General features: G+C 32.5%; 1 protein-coding gene across 4 annotated transcripts; it reads right to left on the reverse strand.

Annotated features, from left to right (window-relative positions):
• Positions 1 to 879: 879 nt before the first annotated feature.
• LOC129949375 (E3 ubiquitin-protein ligase RBBP6) lies at positions 880 to 19,621 on the reverse strand. Of its 4 annotated transcripts, none has more exons than XM_056060801.1 (13): positions 19,527 to 19,621; positions 18,857 to 19,025; positions 14,927 to 15,161; positions 14,827 to 14,838; positions 14,574 to 14,759; positions 6,299 to 6,435; positions 6,072 to 6,230; positions 5,514 to 5,806; positions 3,423 to 3,661; positions 3,185 to 3,322; positions 2,737 to 3,033; positions 2,552 to 2,641; positions 880 to 2,492 (listed from the first exon to the last, which is right to left on the reverse strand). In XM_056060801.1, the coding sequence occupies exons 2-13, from the start codon at positions 19,020 to 19,022 to the stop codon at positions 1,079 to 1,081; spliced, it is 3,366 nt and encodes a 1,121-aa protein (XP_055916776.1). In that variant the 5' UTR covers positions 19,023 to 19,025; positions 19,527 to 19,621; the 3' UTR covers positions 880 to 1,078. The 4 variants fall into 4 exon arrangements, with proteins under 4 accessions (XP_055916776.1, XP_055916775.1, XP_055916777.1 ...); XM_056060800.1 differs by having other exon boundaries at positions 19,446 to 19,597; XM_056060802.1 differs by lacking the exon at positions 14,827 to 14,838 and having other exon boundaries at positions 19,446 to 19,597.
• Positions 19,622 to 21,831: the final 2,210 nt, after the last annotated feature.

Below are 21,831 nucleotides of genomic sequence, written 5' to 3' on the forward strand. Positions count from 1 at the left end.
TTGCAAAAATATAACCGCATTTATTTTTTTTTTGTTTTAAGTTTATTTTTAACACAAAAACTAAAATGCCTCTATTTTCCACCAAGCTAAAAATTCTTTTTGTTGTTTTTAATATGGATGCGTCTAGAGTGTTGCATTCTGTCACAACTGCCTCTGGCAGCTCAGCAACACTAGCATTATCAGCATACATTTTGCGAGTTAAAATTCGCCAAAGAATTTCGATGGGGTTGCAATCTGGAGAACGTGACAGCAACTCCATTAAATTAATGTTGTTCGATCCGAAACAATCCAAATGTTGACGACTTATGAATTGGGGCATAATATTGCCGGAAGACATGCTGATCTCGTTGAAATCATCTTAAATAAGGTACCCAATTCTCCTCAAGGACCAAAGTGTAGTCCTAACAATATCCCCTAAAACCATTTGGTCCATCAAGATTAAACTTTTTTAATCACTGAAAATAACCTAATAAATAACGGTACTTTATTTTCTTCTCGGTTTGTTTGATCAGTGATGCTACTCAAATAAATTAGTAAGGAGTCACTTCTATTTGATGTTTTCTATAAAGCGCATTTTTTCAGGTGCGGTTATACTTACTCAATATAGTGTTAAAAGTCTCATAAAGTCTCCTGTCTTCATCGTAAACTATGGCCCGCCAAAGGTCGCCGTAACCGTTTTTTCGTGATTACCAACGTTTTTACACCTCCATTCATATATGTTTTTTATTTATGTATACTTTTAATTCAGTCTAAATTATAACTATCGTTTGAAAAGCGTCTCTCTGCACCTACCCTTTTTAATGTTTGGATCTTAGACCCATCTTTCCCAATCTACTCTAATTGGAAATTTTAAGCATAACAAATTAAAAAACAAACATTTTTTTATATAAGTTGTTGAAAAGCCACTAGCTCCGGATTTATTACGACAGATTTTATAATAATTTTTGCAAAATGCAAGCTTATCATAATATATAAATACAACAATTTAATAGGTAATTATAAATTGTCATACAGTTTGCATGTATATAATATATATGTACTTATTTATTGTTAAATAAAAAAAATAAATAAACTGTGTTCAACGTGACTCATTCCGTTTAGACTTTTTCTTCTTTTCGGTCCGACTTTTCTTGTGTTTACTAGAACTCTTTTTTGATGACTCTGCAGATGAGGATCGTTTGGAGGACTTTTCTTTCTTATGCTTACTTTTCTTTCTTCGTTTTTTACCCTGTGGCGTCTTACTTGAAGATGAAGATCCTGCTTCGCTAGGCACTGGCGAAGGTTTTCTGGGTGTTGATTTTGCAGTCACTTCAGACCTGTTTTCCTTGACTGTTTCTTCATGTTTGGGTCTTCGTTCCTCGTGGTGTGCATGTGATCGGGAATGAGAATCTTTTATTTTGCCAAAGTGTCTATTCATTCCAATTTGTTCGTTTCTCATAGGCGGCGAACTATTATGGAACATATTATGTGAGTTATATTCAAAATCGCGATCATTATCTCCTCTGACATCTTCGCTGTTTGGCATGGAAAAGTCAAAGTTATCCCATTTGCCAGCGTAGTTTTCTGGAGTAGTGTCGATAAATGATGTAGGTGTGTTAAGCTCCGAGCCGTTGTTGTCCATTATTTGCTTGCACCTCTCATTTTTGTATATAAGTGGGGATTTCTCCGTTCTAAACGGATTTTTTGTTTCCCTTCTCACTTCGGACTGTACAGTTTCTACAATATGGTCATCATCGAGGTGGCGATTTATATTTATGTCAGGCGTAAAAGTTTCAGCTTTATCGTCCATGGATTCGTCATTTGATCCCTTGAAATTGTCTTTCTTGCCAGAACGGTTTCTACTTTCATCAGAACCCTTCTCATTTGAATTGGCCATTGAATCCGTATCCCTTCTTGATTTCTTGTGATCCGGGTGCTTCTTAGGTTCATCCTTATGACGCTCCCGTTTTCGCTTCTCCTTTTTATCTTTCTTCGACTTCTTTTCTGTTTTTTCATCTTTTTCTTTCTTCTTCTTTCGATCCTTCGATCTTTTATCTAATTCCGGTTTTGGTGGTTCCTCATCGGGTGACTGCAAACTCTGCCTTCTTTCCTCGTGATTTTCTCGAATTCTTTTTTCAGATCTAGGAATCTCTTCGAATTTACTCATAGAAACTTTACTCCTTCTTTCATTTCTTTCATTTCTTTCATGGTGAAATTCATACGGCACGTCCCTATTTTCTGGTACTTCAGTCTCAAAAAACATTTTTCGGGAACTGGATGGTCCATAATTATCAAACATTTGATTGCCATTTTCACGCATTTTCGAATTATGTCTTCTATTTTCTTTTGGACCGATTTCAGATAGACTTCTTGTTTCACTGAATCGGCCTTGTGGCCTTTTATTGTAACGTATCATCTCCTTTTCGTGGTCTATTCGATGACTTTGTTGCAAAACATGTTTGGGGGGGTGTCTGTTATCGTGACGTAGCATGTCATTTTCTCTTGAGTGGGACCTGAGAAAAATAAATGTGTAAAAAAAATGTATGAGTTGCGAAGTTAGTTCTAATATTACCTGGGATGAGACCTGCTTCTGGAACGTCTGCGTATCGGTGATTTTGAAAATCTTCTCTGTGGAGGTGGTGAATTTGATCGAGAAAAAGACCTTAAAGAGAAAAATAAACAAATTGCAAATAATTTTTAGAAGAAGAAGTCCGATCCCGTCTGAACAATATTCAAAATCTAATTAGATTATGTTACCTATTATTTCCTGGATAATGATTTCTATGACTCCTTATAGTCTTTTCTCTTTCAATGTTTCTGTGGCTAGATGGTTTTTCCTGACGCAAAGGGGAACGGTTTCTTCTTTCATTGACAGGAGAACTCCTATGTCTAATCCTCTTCTCGGCCAGCGGAGAAGGTTCCCTGGGGCCTCTTTTGCTCATAGCCGGCGGTCTGTGCCTTTCAGATCGTTCCGTAGCCAAACGTTTCATTTCTTTTCTTTTTTCCTTTTCTTTCATTATCCTATTGAAAGCTTCCAATGGATCTTCGATAATGCTGTAATAATTGTTAAATGCAATAAGTTACTTGTCCACGTGCAAATGTAAGAATGTTTTCTTCTTTTTAAATAAATATTTTAAAACAAATGAATTTTTAATTTAAGATACATAATTTTATATGACTTAGACGTAAAAAGAAATATATTTACCCTGTCTCAATTGGGCCAGCCATTCCTTGATAATACGGTTGTATATTGGCGTGTGGAGCCATTTGACGCATTCTTGGATTTTGCACGTAAGGATACGGAGCGGCATTTACGTTATAGGAATCCCTGGGATAGTAATACCTGGAAATTTAAAAAAATATATTAGTTCTATACCTGTTTGTTCCTTAAGGGTCTTAAGATTAGTATAAGTAAAATAATACATTTTCAACACATAAATTACCTTTCAGTTCGATTGCCATAATTATTACAATATCCCATATTTGGTGGTACAATTCCTTGATTATGCTTCGGATGTCGCATATATGAATCTGGTCTAGGTTGATATTGTTCAGATGGATTTGATCTGTGTGGCAAGTCTGGAACCGAAGATCCGTAATAAGACGATTGATTTTGTTTAAATTGTTCCTCTGGTCTTTGATGAGGGTCCGAGTTGTGTAATATTTCCCTTTGTGGCATAACCTAAAAGTTATATTAAAAAACAAGCATATTTAAAAAAACGTATGAAATTGAGCTGTGTACAAGCTTCTTAAAGTTGTAAACTTTTAAATATACATGAATTCTTTAATCTACAGTGCTGTGCACTAAATTAGAAACGCTTTTCAGATCAAACTAAATTCCGATTATTGTTTGTTCTTTAAATAAATGCGGCCATCTTTTTTTCTTTTACATTGAAATCTAGCCAACTTCACTATAAAATCATAATAGTAACACCGTTATTTTTTCCATTAAAGAAAGTACAAAACCATAAAATCGAACGTGCACATAATTAGAAACGAACCTTATTTTGAGACTTTCAAGATTAAAAAGTAATTTTTGGGCATTGTAAGTTACACTTTTGTATCTAATTTTTTCGATAATTGAATTTTAATTGTTTAGTTAGGTCATCAAAATGGGGAAAAACAAATCATGTGACGTAGAGACTAAATTTTGAGCCATCATAAAGAAGGAAAATCTTATAGAGATTTGTAACATTTTAAAATGTTCAAAGAAGATGGTATTTAATGTTGTTCAATATTTCAAAAAAAAAAAAATAACACAATAGAAAAAATACGTAGAATGCCGAGACCAAAGTCAGCATCTCATAGAGAAGATGCATTAATTGTTCGGGAAAGCAAAAAAACGTTTTGCACCTGCGAGGGAAATTAGGAGGGCAGTGTTTGGTGAAGCAGATAGTGGAGCGTCTATAGACACTGTCAAAAGAAGCTGGATTCTTTGGGCGCATAGCAAGGAAGAAGCCATTACTGACTGAACGTCACAGAAAGGCCGGCTTGGCTTGCTAAAAAATATAGTCACTGGACGGTCAATCAGTGGAAACATGTGCTTTTTTAGGATAAAACAAAGATTAATAGGATTAATTCTGATGGAAAAGCTTGTGTTCGCCGCCGTCCGAAATCCCGTGAATATAATCCAAAGTACACTCGCCCCATTGTCAAGCATGGTGGTGGCAGTATAATGATCTGGGGAGTAATGTCTTGGTGTGGCGTTGGCCCGATCAAAAGAATTCAGGGTCATATGGACAGGATTCCATATTGCAGAATCCTTGAGAAGGTTATGCTGCCGTAGGTGGAAGAAAACCTTCCCATAGTGTGGAAACTTCAACAAGACAACGATCCAAAACATACGGCCAGTTACACTAAAAAATGGTTCGAAGACAACTCCATCACTCATTTATACTGGCCGTCGTGCAGCCCGGATCTTAACCCGATAGAAAACCCGACAGCACTTAAAAATAAAAATTAGCTGCAAGAAATTCAGGATGTTTGGAAATCGATTCCAAAAAAAGTTTGTGAAGATTTGGTTAGCTCTATGCCCAGAAGATTGCAGTGTGTAATTGATAACCGTGGTTATTCGACAAATTGAACAATATAACAATATTTAGTTAAATATTAAAAAAATAATATCATAAATCTAAAATGCAAATAAATTAAACAAATATTAAACAACATAAACGTGTGTTTCTAATTATGTGCCCTACCAGTTTCAGTTATTTTTTTCAGGTTTTAATTTTACTTGTTTTCATCATTTTTATAAATTCAAAAAAAAATATTTAGTAAAATAGATACGAAAATAAATTTCCAGCAAAAAGAAAATTAAAATAATTATTAAAGAAGAAAGCAAGACAGGCTGTAAGACGCCACTGTAACAGTGTAACCTATTTCTCTAAGTATAATTAGGTATAACTAAAGCTTTGTGCATTTTTTTTTTGATCGGTCAATCTCCGGAAAATGTAAAAAATTGGAATTTACACTACCATATTTAATAGCATCTAAGTAATTTTATTGTTTGACATAACATAATTTAATTTACTTACAACTTCAACACGTCTTTTAGGAGAGCTTTGTTCAATTTCGGGTTCTTTTTTCTGTATTTCTTTTTCTTCTAATTGCAATGGTTTCTTTACTTCTTTTTTTGGAGACAAAGACACTTCCTTCTTTGGAGATGATTTTGGCGGTGTTAATTGCTCATCTTCATGCTTTGGGATTACTTCCTTCTTAGGGCTGCTTTTAACGGGTGCTTCAGTTTCTTTATCTTTTTCATTTTGTTTTTCAACTTTTACTGGTTCCTCTTTTGTTTCAGTAGCGTTAGAAACGACTTCATGTACTCCTGAGTAAAATATATTTTGTATAGAATTTAAGAAAAATTAGTTTGTTTTCTATATACAAAACAATAAAATATATGTGTGTAGGAGTGCCAACCCCATTATTTTAATTTTATTCATACACTTCACCCAAACTATGTGAATAATTAGAAAGTTATGTGTAATATTCGTGCATTGAGTAATGAAATACTCAGTCTCAGTGTTTATTAACTTACATCTTTGTTTTTAAAGAAGTTAATTTATTTTGAAAGGAGAATTAATGTATCTTACCATTATTTTTTCTCCTTCTTTCATAGCCAGTCTCATTTTTGAACGTGTTCACAGAACTACGTAAAAATCTATTTGGAATCAATGAGCCAGGTGATGTTCCTTTTTCCTTACAATCTGGACATTCATTTTCTTCTGATTCAAGTAAAGCAGTACGAACACCTATTTATTAAAAGAACGTATATAAATTATTAAGCTTGATATTTTGCTATATGCTTTTCAATACTTACAATCGTCACAAAATGAACTACCACAACATGGTATCATTACGGCATCGCGAAAAATATCCTTACAAATGCTGCACAACAATTCATCTGGAACTTCTGCTTGTTTTTCGGGAATAACTATTTCTTCTGTTATTGCTTCACTGTATGAAAAAATATATATAATATATACGATCAACAGATAAATAATCTGAACAGTTTTTTTTATTATTGCTTGTAAACCGCACATTTGTTTTAACGTATAACTTAATACAATTTCTTAATAATAATCATGTTATTTTTTTGTTTTAATTCAAAATGTATATTTTGTTTGGTTCTTAATGATTTAGTACAAAAATAAAACTAGATTTTTGATTTTTAACCCGAACTTGTGTTTGAATTTTTAGGGGTTTTGTTTTATTTTTATTTTCCCAGCGGTCACAATATCAAAAGCAATTTGTGTATATTAAAATTTTCAAATACATTACATTACACATTAAAATATATATTAAGAACATTTAACGAAAACCTTAAGATAGTAAATTTATGCAATTAAGTCATTGTATTTAGCATAGGTTATACGCCTCCAAACATCAAGATCAAATTTATTTTCTTGTTGCAATCTTAAAACCATTTTGGAAAACGTCAAATCGAAAGTCCGGCTGATAACCATTACTTCAAAAGTCATACAAAATTACAATTTCCCTTCTAGACTACTACGGAAATCACCACGAATTATCTATTTGTTAAATACTTTTTATTTTTTATCTTAAATAATTTAAACATATCTGGCTATGGATTACAAATTAAATAAACATTTATTTTGGGATGGTGAATCTAATTTTCTATGCATAAATGATAATTAATTGGCAACCCAACTCAGGCTCCTCCAGATTTTTTGTGATTAATAAATTTGCTCAAAATTTTAAACAGCTTTTTTGCGAGTTTAAAAGCGCTTTACTTAAACCCTTTATTTTAACTTTTTTCTAGTATTATACTTAAACAATTTTGTAAATAAACTTCAGCTGGACGCACCTACAAAATACAATCCATATTTATCTGAAATTTATAACTGTAAAAGTGACTTATTATACTAAGAAATAAGAATAAAGTTTTCGTAAAAGTTCTAATACAAAAACAATCAGCTTAAACAAAATTCATAAGAACATTAAGGAAAAAGTCAACAAAATACAAAGTAAGTTCTCAGCTTATTACATTTATACATTGTTTAAATTAAAAATAGAGATTTTTCAATTTTACTTTATGATTTTTTGGCATAACTTTTACGGTGTTTAGCAAAAATTTGTTTAAGGAACTTATAGTAAAATTATTTGTATTTATTGCACATCATTATAAAACAGTAATATTTAAGGCATAACTCCGGAACTGATGTAGATATTATTGATTGAAGAGTTCATTTGAATGTCGACACCATCTGTTTTGAATAAATAATTGCCGGCAAACATGGATGAAATTCCAACAAATTCGCTGCGTTGTAAATGTCTTGAACTGATGCAGATTAAGTAACTGGGCGGTAAAATTAATAAAGATTTAAATATAAATAAGCACAAACCACGTCTTATGACGTGGTTAACTAACCCGACAATGATTTTTCACAAAATATTAATATGTATGGAGCCCAAGAGGCAGGGGTTTATAATCCTGTATACGTTTTTTTCTTGTTCAATTTAGTTTAAAAAAAAATTGATTAAGTGAATGTCTAACGATAAAAAAGACAGTACTTAAATAAAATATGGAAACATAAATATTGATACAACTTACAAAACTAAAGTTTATTTAGAATGTTTGCAGCAAGTTTGAATTAAAATTGTATGTTGATGACCCTACCAAAAAAAACGGTGTGTAATTTTTTTCAAATTAATAACCACCTCTGCTTCCCGCCTTGTGTCGTATAACAAAATAGCTAATATGCAGGAATGGTATGAAATGTAATGTAATTTTAATTTTATGTTCCAAACTAAGCCGCAATATAAAACCTAATAATAAGCAAATCAAAAATGATTGAAGGACGTGAAAAGAGTTTCATGCACACAAGATAAAGCTTTGTAACAGCCCTATTATGAGTATCAATTTGATAGTTGATAATATCTATCAACTATTTGATGAATCAGTATTATGAGTATCAACTTTTAAATTTGGGGGCGATTGTGAATTTGCATTTTTGATCTGGTTTTAAATTTTTATATTATGTGTGTTAAAATTTTGTTATGTGGCTGGAGTTAAAATTATTTGCAAAAATATAAGTTGGTGGTTGAACAGAATAGTAAGTAACAGACAACAATTAGAAAGAATGGTGGAATTAATGGAGCCAAATCCTGAAATGGCACGAGGAATGTTGTCCAAAGTGGACCTAGCAGAAAAGTGGGAAGCTATCCCAATGCAGTTGAATAGCTTAGGGTCTCCACAACGCGACTCAACCAAGTGGCAAAGAGTGAGTTTAATTTTTTGGTTAAGTACATTCAATCTAACTCTCCTTTGCAATTATTGTAACAGAAATGAGCGTGACGCTATTTACCATTTCATAGCTATTTGTCCGATACTACAAGAAATTCGAAGGCTCTATTTTCAACATAGTGTCCTCTCTAGAGAACAAATGTTTGGTGTAATGGACGGATCCGTTGGGTGGACAAATCTCTTCATGTTCTGTGATCATGCTTTAAATTTATTGAAGAAGCTTTTCGACCTTTTAATTCCGTTTTCCTAAAAATATTAACTTACAAATATCTAAAACAATTTATAATATGAATTTATACAAACGTAAACTAAAACGTAAAAATCAATAGTTATTAAACAAGATCATTTACATTTTTCTGGTTGAGCGAATGTAAAACAACAAATTATATTTTTTTTGTATAACAAGAAATCTAATGATAACCTACCAACTATTTATTTTATAATTTTATTAAAGCAAATGTTATTTTCTGGCAGATTTTCAAATTGTAAAAAAATGCTTTTAATGAAATAAGGGAATAACAATAATAATACATACACTTACACTTTGTTACTTTTTGATTGTAATAGGTATGGATTGATCAAAAAACGAAAATTTAAAAAAAAAAGTTACAAAAAGTAAATTAGGAACAATTGCAACTGGCGGAGGACCTAATAACACAATCCGATTGACTGATTATGAAGAAGCAGTAAGTCGTCTAATGCATTTTAATTCCTGTGTTGATCCTTCGGGTGTTGAATTTGGGTTGGAATTACCAAATTTGACTGATGAAGGTTTGAAAGCCTGAAGTTTTGAATGAATTTGCAATGATGTTTCATCAGCCAATGCAAGAATAAAAGAAAAGTAACTTATTACATTTCTTCGTCCAAATCCATTGGGTTGGAAGAATCACATAATGCTCTGCGTATTTTGAGTTGCTAACTTGCGTTAAATTTATCATAACTCAATTCAAAAAACAACTCGAAGTCATAATTGGTTCAATTTTTGTGTTTGAAAATCCTGAAATACAAGTTTTTTGTTTGCATGCGAAAATATAACTATAGGAACCTAATTAATAAAATGCATACGAAAGCTGTTTTTTTATATACATATATATTTTATTCTATGAATAAATGTCAAAAAATCATTCACAATAATGGTAAAATTCACAGTTCATCAACAAAGTTGATAGTTGATAACCATAATACCAATGCATCAAAAATATTGTTATGTATCAAGTATCTAATTGATAGTTCATAGCTATAATAGGGCTATAAGTACAACACAAAAAGTGCCAACAAAAGAAACAAGAACATTGTACCTGCATAATTTAAAAAAAGTGATCATCAACTTTTACAGTATACAAGTGAAATATCATATGCAAATTAAGAGTCAGAGAAAGGAACAACTGTTGAAAGCAAAGAACTTAACAAAAATGCAAATATTACTGGTATTAATTGCGTGTAGCACATTGAATCTAGTCCCATCATAACAAAGAGTGAAAGCTCTTTAAATATACTGACAATTTTCATTAAACATTAACATAAACTATTTAAATTTTCACCAGTTCTTGGAAAGTGAAGAAAATTAACTTACATGTTTATGGTAATTTTAAATACTAAAACAATTGTTTGATCTGTTTTGTTGTTATGTACATTCTTAGTAACAGAGATTCTGAATTTGTTGTTTTTATTTTATATAAGGCCAACTCATAACTATCAAAAACTTTAAAATGAGATTATGAAATTTGAAAATAAGGTCTGCTGAAATAATTGTTTCTAATTTAGGGTAGTCGAATCAAAGAAAATTAAATACAATACAAATAAAAATGTATCCGAAGTATTTAGCTCTTAAAGGATTTATATGATGCTATAACGACACGACTCTTGAAGATACAATTCAAACTAAGATAAGATGAAAACTTCTCTCTTCTCTACATTCTCAAGACTCAACTATTTCTCCTAGATATATGCTATATGGTATATACAGTGTAGGCTATAGAATTATAATAGAGAATCTTATAACAATATTCAACCCTTTTTAAAGCCCAACTATAATAGACTTAACCGAAAGTAAGCTAATGTCAAAACCGAACGAAAATTTATCAGAAGTTAACATCAAAACAAAAAGTAACCATAACGGATTCAAGTTACTTAAGCAAATGTTGGGTTGAAATGCGTTTCAAATTCGACATTTGCTTAAGCTCGAGCCATTTAAATGGCTCTTGCGTAATTGCGCGAAAGTAAGCGAAATTTAACGAAACTGAGCAGAACGTCTATTATGGTTAGTGACATATAAGGCTGCGTATTGGTTCGTTCCCATAAGCTCGGTTAGGTCTATTATAGTTGGGCCTTTATGTCTCCAAAAAGTTCGGCAGAATATGTTGGGTTTTTCGACTTAAGTATTCTCTCGACGCCTGCTTACAAGTCCTCGATAGGATTTAAGTTAAACTTTTGGGCGAACCATTCCAAAACATTAGTTTTGTATGCTTTGGATCGTTAACGTTCTGGAAAACATAACTAATGCACATGTGTGCAAATGAATAAGGCTTCATGACATTTTCCAAGATGCCTTTATTAAAATGTTAGTCAATTAGGCCATTTATCCTTACTTATGAACCAAATACATGCCACGAGAACGCACCCCAAACCATTATGTTTCCTACTCCATGCTTAACAGTTTTCAAAGTATATTTAGGATATAATTCATTCTTTACCATCTGACCCACATAAGTTTAATTTGGATTCATCACTCAAAAGTATGTTTTTCCAGAATCTCAAGGATTTATTTGCGTCAAGCTTAGAAAATGACTCTTGCTTCTTCAAATTCTATTTGGAAACATGTGGTTTTTTTGGTAATGCATCCACGACTTATGGTTCTAGCTGCTAACTCTTGAATCAATTGGGTTAAAACAACATTTTTTTTTTGTTGCTGAATTAAAAAAAATCGGCTTTGCTAATTCGAAATATCACCCTGTCTTCTTTTGAGGTCTATTTTCGATCTTTTGGTTTTCATTTTGGGTTTTAAACCTGCCAGTCTTTTTCTAGAATCCACTGACTCGTATCTGATTTGATAGCACTGCACTTTGATCTTCCAAAGTCACGGCTGTATTCTTAATTAGTTCATATTAATATTATAAAAACAATAATAAAAAAAAACAATTAACTCTCATTAATAATAATGGTCTTTTTTGTTTAAATTCGCAATTCTGTTGACGTTTATAATTTTGCGTCCAGCTAAAATATCGTATATACAGAATTTTCTAATATAACGGTATATTACAAATTGTTGCCGTTCGTGGAAACTCATATTCGGAACATAAATGTCAACTGTTATAGACTAACGGTTCAAGCTAAGAACACTGGAAACATTATATTTAATAAAGTGGGTTTAGTATTGTTGTTTCTAATTATATGGCCACCAATATATAATTTGGACAGACAGAGGGATACTGTCTCCTTGAAACTAATTTTTAATACCCACGTCATAATGGTTACTGACCTCTTGATAAGAAATATTCGGTTCAGTCACTACCAGTGGCATCTTAAATTTTTTTTCACGGCTACTGCCCCTTATGAGAAATTGGCAAATCCTACAAAAGTAATTCTTCTCATAATAAATGCTGTACCTCTATCCCACATTAATCGCACACAGAAATAATAGGTCCTGGTTCTCTACAATCCGTTGTGCTACTTAATCTAATTATTTAATTTCGTTCTTCACATGGATTATGGATTTTTAAATAGAAAAGCTGTTAACATATTTATAAACTTACATTTCTATAATTGTATTTTTCCTTAAGAATTATGTCAATTTTCCAGAATTAGAGTGAAGCGATGTAACATACAAAGTTATTTCTTTTGTTTTTAATTGATAGAGCTAGGATTTCCATGGAAATGCATATTTTTTTTTGACAAACTTTTGAAGTAAGCGTGCAAATTATCTTTACGAATCATACATTTTCCTTTAAAATGGCATTCAATCTAAAGTGCATATTTTTGCATATTTTAGGAATTCAAGAGTTAAATGAATATTTTGCATATTTCTATAATTAATGCATATTGTTCTTTTATATTAAAAACAAAAATGGACATAAAATTAAGAAAACATGGGTTTAAAAGAAATGCAAACGGACCATTAACATTTAAATCAATGAACTAGGTGAAAATACAAACAAATTCTTTTCTTTTTAACCGATGCGGCGCCATACATGGTTAAGGCAGCAAGAGGGTTAAAACTCTTATAGCTTATGCACTGCATCGAGTTGCAGAGAAAATCCGAAGTAATTTTAAAAGTGCAGATTTATTGGTGGAAAATTGAAAAAAAAATATTTTTAAGGGCACCATCTCTTCCACCACAGCCTATTGTTACCAGGTGGGGAACCTGGCTTCAAGCAGCTGCCTATTACGCAATTATTAGGAGTTTGAGGATGTGGTTAATAATTTCAATGGTGCTGTTGCAATTAAAAATGCAAACGAGATATTGAACCAACTTTTACTTAAGAGCCAAATAATATTCCTCAGCTCTAATTACAGTTTTCCTTGTGATACCACAACAAAGCTTAAGGGAAGGGAAAATCAAATTGATTCAGTTGAAGATTCTGTTATAAAAAACAACTGCTGGTAAGGATCTCTTGCTCCAGCCATACAAAAGAAGCTTGACAATGTTCTAGTAAAAAATTAAAAATTCAACAGTGAAAAATATATGCAAGGCAATAAGGCATTTACATTGATTTGCAGTTACGAAAATTATTTGAGAAACTTTACAATCGATGAAATGTCTGCCTTTAAGAATGCAACACTTTGTTTGTGTTATTTAAAAAAAATGTATTCAAAGGAATGTCTTTTTCTCATGCTGATGTAATTTTTATTTATTGTTTATGTTTTGTGTATTTTTGAATTTTTCAATGTACCTTCTTGTTCCTTTCAATGATAAAATAAAAGATTGATTTTCTTTATAAAAACTGTACACTAAGTTTTGTTTGTGTTCATTAAAAAAAAAAGGTTTAATATATGATCAAAAATGCATATTTCCCCTTTTTAAGAGCATATTTTAGGCGCCTATTTTGCGTTTTTAAAGTGCATGGAAGTCCGAGCCCTATTAATTGCATATATGAACTTTCAGAACCGTTTTAGATCAAACTTTGAAAAAAAAACAACAGTTTTTCGAATTCTGCAACTTTTTTGACATAACACCAATATTCTTAACTCTCGGAAAGAGAAACTAAAAAGTAACATCAAGAATATAACATTATTCCTTAGAGTCTGAATTAAATATTTTGATGGATGGATTTTGTATTGACTAGATAATGCTTGGCTAACAAAATAGAGTCAGACATTTTTGTTTTTTACTGGTGGAAACCTCACACAATAGTCTTACCAACATTTTTTTTTCATTATGAATTTACTTAAAAACGATGTGATAAAAGTTGAAAACAGTATTCTGTTACACTCCTATTTTAGACAGACCGAGTATTAGAACCATCAAGAGGATATTATAGCTTAATAATATATATCTCAGTGTAAATTGAAAAACGATTTATTATCTCAATTCTTAAAATTTAATATCACACGCGATTTAAACATACATATTTATACTAGCTTCCAGATTCTTTTTACATATTTTGCGGTACAACTTTGGAACAGGCATACATTGACTAACAACTGCTTGCAACATATATATACATGTTTTATTTGTAAGCCAATGTTTAATAACGCCCGACCTAACTTCCTAAACCATAACCAAAGCTTTTTTTCTTTCTTTTTTTTTTGTCTTATTCTTAAAGTAGAATGGAAGTCTTTCAACAACGTTTCGCTTTAGACTATTTTTTTTTAAATAATTCGTACGTACTTCTCGGCGCCTTTCTCATGAAGAAAAGATTTTGGTATTCCTGTATTTCGACGTATCTCAGACTTTTTTGCACTGGAATGTGGCAAAGGACAATTCTTTATCCAATGTCCATTTTGATGACATTTATAACAGCGATATGTTGGAGGCACTTCCCCCGTTTGGCCTGGACCGCGTATTTTTTGATACCTGATAGAAAAACAAAATCCTACATGTATTACACAATTTAAGGCATGTCGAAGAAATGCTTTTTTACCAATGATGAAAGCTTATATTCGTATCCAAATATAGATTGCAGTAATTTTAAAGGAAACAAGTGACAATCATACAAACTATAATTTAAATATATAACTTACCCTCGGGGATCATAGTCGACAGTGCTCTGTGCCATCATAGCTTGTATTTTGTCTTCTTCGCTAGCATTCATTTGCGAGAGATCTAAAGTGTTACTATCAAATTTCGGGACATGGCTAACCACTGGAGTATTTTGCGGTTGAGAAGAAGTATCTCTTGATTTTTTCGAGATTTGTGGAATTCTCGATATAATTAACGATGTATTTTTTGGTATAAGATCATTGTCATTTTGATATTCTAAAAAAAAGAAAACAATTATTAAATTACTTAGTATATTTGATTTTGGATATTTTACATTTTTTGTTTCTACATTAAAAACTAATCAGTTGTTATATACATATATATATTCTAACTTATGGTGATTCTGAATTTGTTATTAATTTTTTGTATTAATTGAAGTCATTGTTAAGTACAACTAAATATCGTTTTTTTTTTGAAAATTTTTACTTTATATCAATTAAAAAGTAAGAGTTAAAGTCAACTAAAATAAGTTGAAATTATAATACAGTTAATGACTGAAAGAACAATTTACATGGATTTCAAAAATATGTAAATGAAAACAAAAATGCACTGATGATGTAATACGCACAACGATAATGTGCGGTACGTAAAATGTACGCCCCTCTACGGTGCAACACTTTAAATATCTGGGGTATCAAGTGAACTATTTACACATATGTTCGTACATTGAAAACTAATGTAACTGGCCTACAAAATATTCTCTAATCTTCTCTACCGTAATATGTGAACGACTTAAGCCCATCGTCAACAAACTGATAAGTCCTTATCAGTTTTTTTAGACCAGGAAAGTCCACAGTTGATCAAATATTCACATTACGGCAGATCCTGGAAAAAAAGAAGAACACCAAATCGGCACCCACCATTTTTTCATCGATTTCAAGCCGCATATGACAGCATCTACAGGGACGAATTGTCTCCGAAGAATAGATCGGAGCCAGAGCCGTCAAAAGAAAAGGCGTTGGAGGTGGATTGGACCTCCAAACCGAGGGGAAGCTGATGAAGGCCCTCAAAAACAAACAGGCCGCCATCAGCCAATACGAGGAAAGCCTTAAAAATCTCACGGAGGAAATTGAGCCGCTCCTTAACTAACTTAAGCTGGAGAAAGAGCCGCGCCGGTCGCCAACAAGAGGCGGCTCAAAGGCAACAGCAACAAAAACAAAAAAAAGCAACAACAACCACAGCAGCAACAATCACAGTCTAAGCCCGCTACCAAAATCACGGGAGCGGAGGAAAATGTGAAGGCCTCATTACCAGTGACAGGCCCAATTGCTGAGGGCCCATCCACTTTGGTTAAGGCAAAGAAGCAGCAACAACAACAGCTGCAACAAAGGCAGAGGCAGCAGCAGAAACAGCAACAACAGCAACAGAAGCAGCAGCAGCAGCAACAGCAACAGCAACAGCAACAGCAACAGCAACAGCAACAGCAACAGCAACAGCAACAGAAGCAGGAGCAGCAGGAGCAGCAGGAGCAGTAGAAACAGCAGCAGCAACACCAGAAATAACCACAGGCCAAGAAAGAAAAAATACCACCAATAAGGATGTAAGTCGGCCACTAAGGGCAAATTTCTCATAAAAATATTAAACGAAAAAGAAAAGAATTATTCTGTCCAGTGTTTCTCACTGGCCAAATACAAATTAGTAAAATGGTTGCTGAAAGAGGCCACAGCTGAGTTCTTCAGTTACACGCCTAAAAGCGAGAAATTTTAGACGGTCCTTCTGAAGGGCATAAGTTAATGCACGGAACCGGAGGCGCTCTTAGCTGAGCTCCGTCAAAAGCCACTGACTACGGTGAAGTCCAGACGAGGGGGTTATAGGCTGCCAATGTTCCTCGTAACATTATCGCCCAAAGCAGTTTTGATAGTGTGAAAAAAATCGAATCCCTCGACTATCAAGCTGTACACTGGGACACATTAAAAAGGCACGACGACATTCCACAATGTACGAAGTGCCAGAGGTTTGGCCATGCCAAAGCCAACTGCAATATGCATTTGCGCTGTGTCAGGTGCTCAGAAACCCACAGCGAAGGAGAATGCAAGCTGGGGAATGAGCGGGTTGACGATTTGACTCAGCTCAAGTGTGTCCTTTGTGGAAACCAAGGGCACCCGGCTAATTATAGAGGTTGCCCTAAGGGCCAACAAATAAAGCAAAAACAGGCCAGTCAAAAAGCCGAAAGAAGTCGAACAGTTCGACATGCTCCAACACAGAAAATCGTGGATCCCAAATTCTCTTACGCCCAAATGGTGTCAGAGAATGAGACAGGCTCCACCAACGGTTGCCCCCAAGGCCCCTGTGCCAGAGGTGCAGCTTGACATTGTAGCCTTGTTGTTGAGCATTGACCTGTTGAAGTTTACTTTCTTCGAGGTATTATGTAAGCCAGTTGAGTTGTCTCTCAGTTGTGATTGAAGTCAAAATTCAACAACTGATTTTTACCGGTTGTGTAGTGCATTTGTGTGGAAAAAAAAATTAAAGAAATACATTTATTTATTATGTTGTTTCTGATTTCTCTTGCTGGACAAAATTATTGACATCATGACCATTTGAATCGATTTCATTTTGAATTTTACCGACTTATAATACTTTAAAATGTTGACTTATGTTATGTAAGGCACAACTTCTATTGGTTGTTTCAAATAATCTTTGATTTTGTTTAGCACATAGGTAAACAAATGCGTCTTTGTTGAGTCTAAAATAACTTAAAAATCTGCAACAAAACGAAGACATTAAATCAACACTTCTCATCAAAGAATTTGTTTACAAATAATATTTTTTGTTAGTAAGTTCCAAATGATTGGAGTGATCTCGAATACTTGTTCTCCTTGGTGCAACATTGAGGGGACTTTCTTCTTCCGAATTTACAAGAAAGAAATCAATAGAACTCTTCATTTTGTATTATTTTGTCTTTTTTATAAGATTTTGCACTGAATTAAAAACTTTAAAATACCTATGTAAGTATTTTACTTTTCACAGCTGATTTTGACGAAAAAACACACAGAGGCAATATATTTGTTCCACTCAACTGAAAAAAGTTGTCACCCAAAATACGAATTTTTTTTGTAGTTGTCTTCAAATTAAGTTGTCTTGATTACAACTGAACTAAGTTGAGTTGTGATCCACAATAGGCCCTTAAATCTTTTACGATCGTTACAAAAACAACCCCAAAACTACGGCTCATGATTTATGTAAAGGGTTGGGCAAAAAAAACCCGACACATTTTAAGGACCTCTAGCTTAGCCGCATCAAAACATTACGAGGTCGGGTTTGAAGCAAATAAAAGTAAACAGGTGAAGGTAACTCAAAAGTCCACCTTAGTCGCCGGATTGGAAAGTGATCGAGCATTTATGGGATCACCTTGAGCGCCAATTTCGAAAATATGACATCAAAAACAAATCTGGTCATTCAAGAAGAATGGGCAAAAATAGGCCTAAATGTCACCCAAAAAATTGTTTTTTCGATGCCGCCCAGAATTAAAGCAGTCATTAGACTGCTATATCTTTATCGTTTTAAGAAAATAAATTCGAATTTTTGTTTTTTTGAATAGAAAAAAAAATTCTCTAATTTCTTGTGCCTCAAAAATATGTCTATTTCTTAGTGTACATTTACTTATGTGATAGTGTGTATTTATGGATCCTTAACTTTCAATAATATTCGATTCATTAAAAGGTAACTATTTGGTACTAAAAAATTGTATTTTATTGCAAAAGTAAAATAAAAAAGAAATGTTTTAAATTTGAGTACAAAAATTATTTTATGTTGATTTATGAATTAAGTCGCTTAATAATATTAAGAACAAACAAATTCACCTTTTCACCATTATTTAGAGTGAAAGTTTGCAATGCCATGTTACCACAAAACACTTAACATTTAAGACAACAAGTTTTGAAATCAAAACTACATATTTAATATTAACTTACCTTCTTTTGTCTGAGCATTAGTTATTTGTAACTCAAAATCGTTTGTTTTCCCAAGACGTTTTTGCTGCACGACCGCTTTCCGAAAATCATTTACTGATATGTGAAGTCCATCAAAAGTAATTGTATCGAAATCTAAAGAGCTCTTGAATTTGTAATGTACAGACATATCCTGTAATAAGGCAGTTTCGATAAAAATTAAAACAAAAATTATTAAAACTGAGCATAGAGTTCACATTTAAGGAAAATAAATAGATGCAACGTTAAAGCGAAATCAGTGTTCACTACTTAGATAGGGTAGGCGTCATTGAGGTTATGTATATTATCTATAATCGATAGCAAAAATACACTCTTCACGCTACAAAGCTGATCAAAAAACATGAAAAATTAACAAAATTACTAATTATATAATGAAATGCATCAATATATAATGATTTAGTAGTCCACATATGTTTAAGAACGTGTAAATATTCTTAATTCTTTTTTTTATTAACAAAACAGTTTTCCCAAACATGGAGATTTTTAGTTCGCGGTAATGAATTAGGGGTGATAGGGAGATACAAAATAAATAAAAGAAAAAATAATTCCATACACAAAATAAAATAGAAATTTATAGGTTGAATAAATTTCTGGTGTTTAAAGTTGTAATAATTAATTTTTGTTTAATTTATACCAAATTCCGACGTTTGCGAAAAAATATCCATCCGAAGGAGCCAAATCATAAATTGACAGCAAAAAGATGCTTCCTGGATGTGAGCTCAAGCAACTTAGATACTTTAAATTTCCGCTAGGGGCACTTGTGTTTGTGTACTGACGCCATGAACAAAAATTAAGGTATTAACAAAAGGTTTAATGTAAGGGCAAGTGCACATCAGCTATACATAGAGCGCTATCGGTTCAAAATTTAATCTTTAAAATGTACGACAGAAAGAAAACACCAAGTCAGGTATTACACAGCGCATGTTTTTCCTTGCATCAATGAAGTGCGAAAGAGAAAGGAATAAATAAAAAATGAAGTAGAAATAAATCTGTCTTGGAACAAGCTATTCCTTGCATGTTTTTGGCGTTTGTCTTACCCCTTCTTCGTACTTTGCTCGCATTTGCTTTACTTCGTGTTTGTGTTAAGTAGAGCTAATACCTCAATACAACTTGAAAAAAAGTTTGTAATTAATGAATTCACCACATTTTGTTTAACATATTTTTCATATTATGCAGATGACTTTTTTTTGAATTACGAACAAATAAAATTGTTATCACCTAAGATAGTCTAGTTGCTCAAGGTGTTGTGTTCTCTACTCTGTACATTTATGTGGTGTACAGTATATAAGTTATTACAATAATTTTATTAAAAGTATTCCCTTAGTCCAATTCAGATCAAGAGTTTTGTTGTGGCTGCTCCTGAAATAGAAAAATGTGATTTGAAAAACTAGTTGTAAACCATATATTCCATTCCTCGTCCTTCATTTGATACGTTGTTTTTTGTATGAGGCCTTGTATATAAACTGAATAGTACTATCATGGAACAGAAAATTTTGGTACGAAAGGCGGACCATGAGGGCGCTGTGTGTACGGAAATTTGGTGTGGAAACTAAGAGCGACTGGAAAATAAAATTTTGAAAGCAAGAGTGGGAATGAAAGGAGTATATTATTTTGTTCTCATAAGTATTAAGATGTGTAAGGGAGTGAGCTGAATCAGCTGTTTATTTCAAAACAAATGAGAAAATGTGAAAACAAAAACACAAAAACAGTTCGTTACCATAGTTACCTTTGATTTTTTTGTGCCTACCTATCAATGTAAAGGAGTTATGCGTACACATATCGTTATAGCTGTGAATTATATGCTTTTCGCAGTAGGTATTTTGCTTGAAGAAAATTGTATACATTTGATTTTAGATTTTCAGTTTTTGAGAAATTGTATACATATCGTTATAGCTATGAATTGTATGCTTTTCGCAGTAGGTATTTTGCTTGAAGCAAATTATATTCATTTGATTTTAGATTTTCAGTTTTTGAGAAATTTGAAAATTTAAATGCAACGTTTTCAAATTTCATTCTCTGTAGGATTCATTGTTGCCATATTTTGAATATGGGGTATAGAAGTATGTATGTACATATACATTTTTTAATATAAATATTTATACAATGTAGGTATATGTAGGTAGAGGGTGGGTATGTAAGTAGTATCTAAGGAGATTGACATGTAGTGCTAGGTGGTGGAAAAACTTTTTTTAAATACTGTTACTAAATAATGAAGCCAAAAACATCTCACGAACCAATAACGCTAGAGACTTGAATCAAATTTTATATTATGTATTGTAACGTGATACCAAACAAGTATATTTTTAGCAGCACGAACATTTGGTAAAAATTGATGTTCGGTTCTCCATATACATATCGTGAAAAATAGATGGTATTGTCTTCAAATTAATTTCATTCATTTAATTTGTATTTGTATTTATCGAATCATTGGGTCGATAAGATTAGATTAGATAAGATCTGGAATAATTTTATGCAACAAAGAATAACGGTTTTGAGATACCTAATTATTTAAAAAAAACGAAAAAATAAATTGAATAAAAATACTATAGTAATGGAAAAGCATTTCGTACTCTTTTCCACATCACCCAATGGGGTAGAGTACTAGATGCGTTTTTTTTCGAGGTATCCCCAGTAGGCCTATTCCTCGTCCTTAAACTATAAATTATGTATAAATATTAGCATTATATATGTATCACAGCACTTAAACTACAATAAAAGAATATATACATATAATATTTAAAATCTTAAAAACTACGTATAAATATATTTTGTTTCTTTGTTTTCTTTTTCCTTAAAGCTTTTGTTTTCCCTTCTGAGTTCCAAAATGATCAGTCCGATCAACACAAATTTGGTGATAGCTTCTTGATGTTCAGTTGAACAGCTTACTGTTGGAATCATGTCCTTCACCTTCAAAACATTTTGCGTCCAAGTATCAGCCA

The sequence above is a fragment of the Eupeodes corollae genome, chromosome 3, assembly GCF_945859685.1.
Source record: "Eupeodes corollae chromosome 3, idEupCoro1.1, whole genome shotgun sequence".
In the NCBI taxonomy this organism is placed as follows: Eukaryota; Metazoa; Arthropoda; class Insecta; order Diptera; family Syrphidae; genus Eupeodes; species Eupeodes corollae.

What these genes read in the sequence shown, in the direction of transcription:
- LOC129949375 (XM_056060801.1), bottom strand. Translation starts at nt 19,022, where the DNA reads ATGTCTGTACATTACAAATTCAAGAGCTCTTTAGATTTCGATACAATT. An exon ending in TAATGCTCAGACAAAAGAAG is followed by an intron (nt 15,162 to 18,856) that starts GTAAGTTAATAT and finishes TCTTTTTTTTAG; the next exon opens with AATATCAAAATGACAATGAT. An exon ending in GCTGGCCCAATTGAGACAGG is followed by an intron (nt 3,034 to 3,184) that starts GTAAATATATTT and finishes CAATTATTACAG; the next exon opens with CATTATCGAAGATCCATTGG.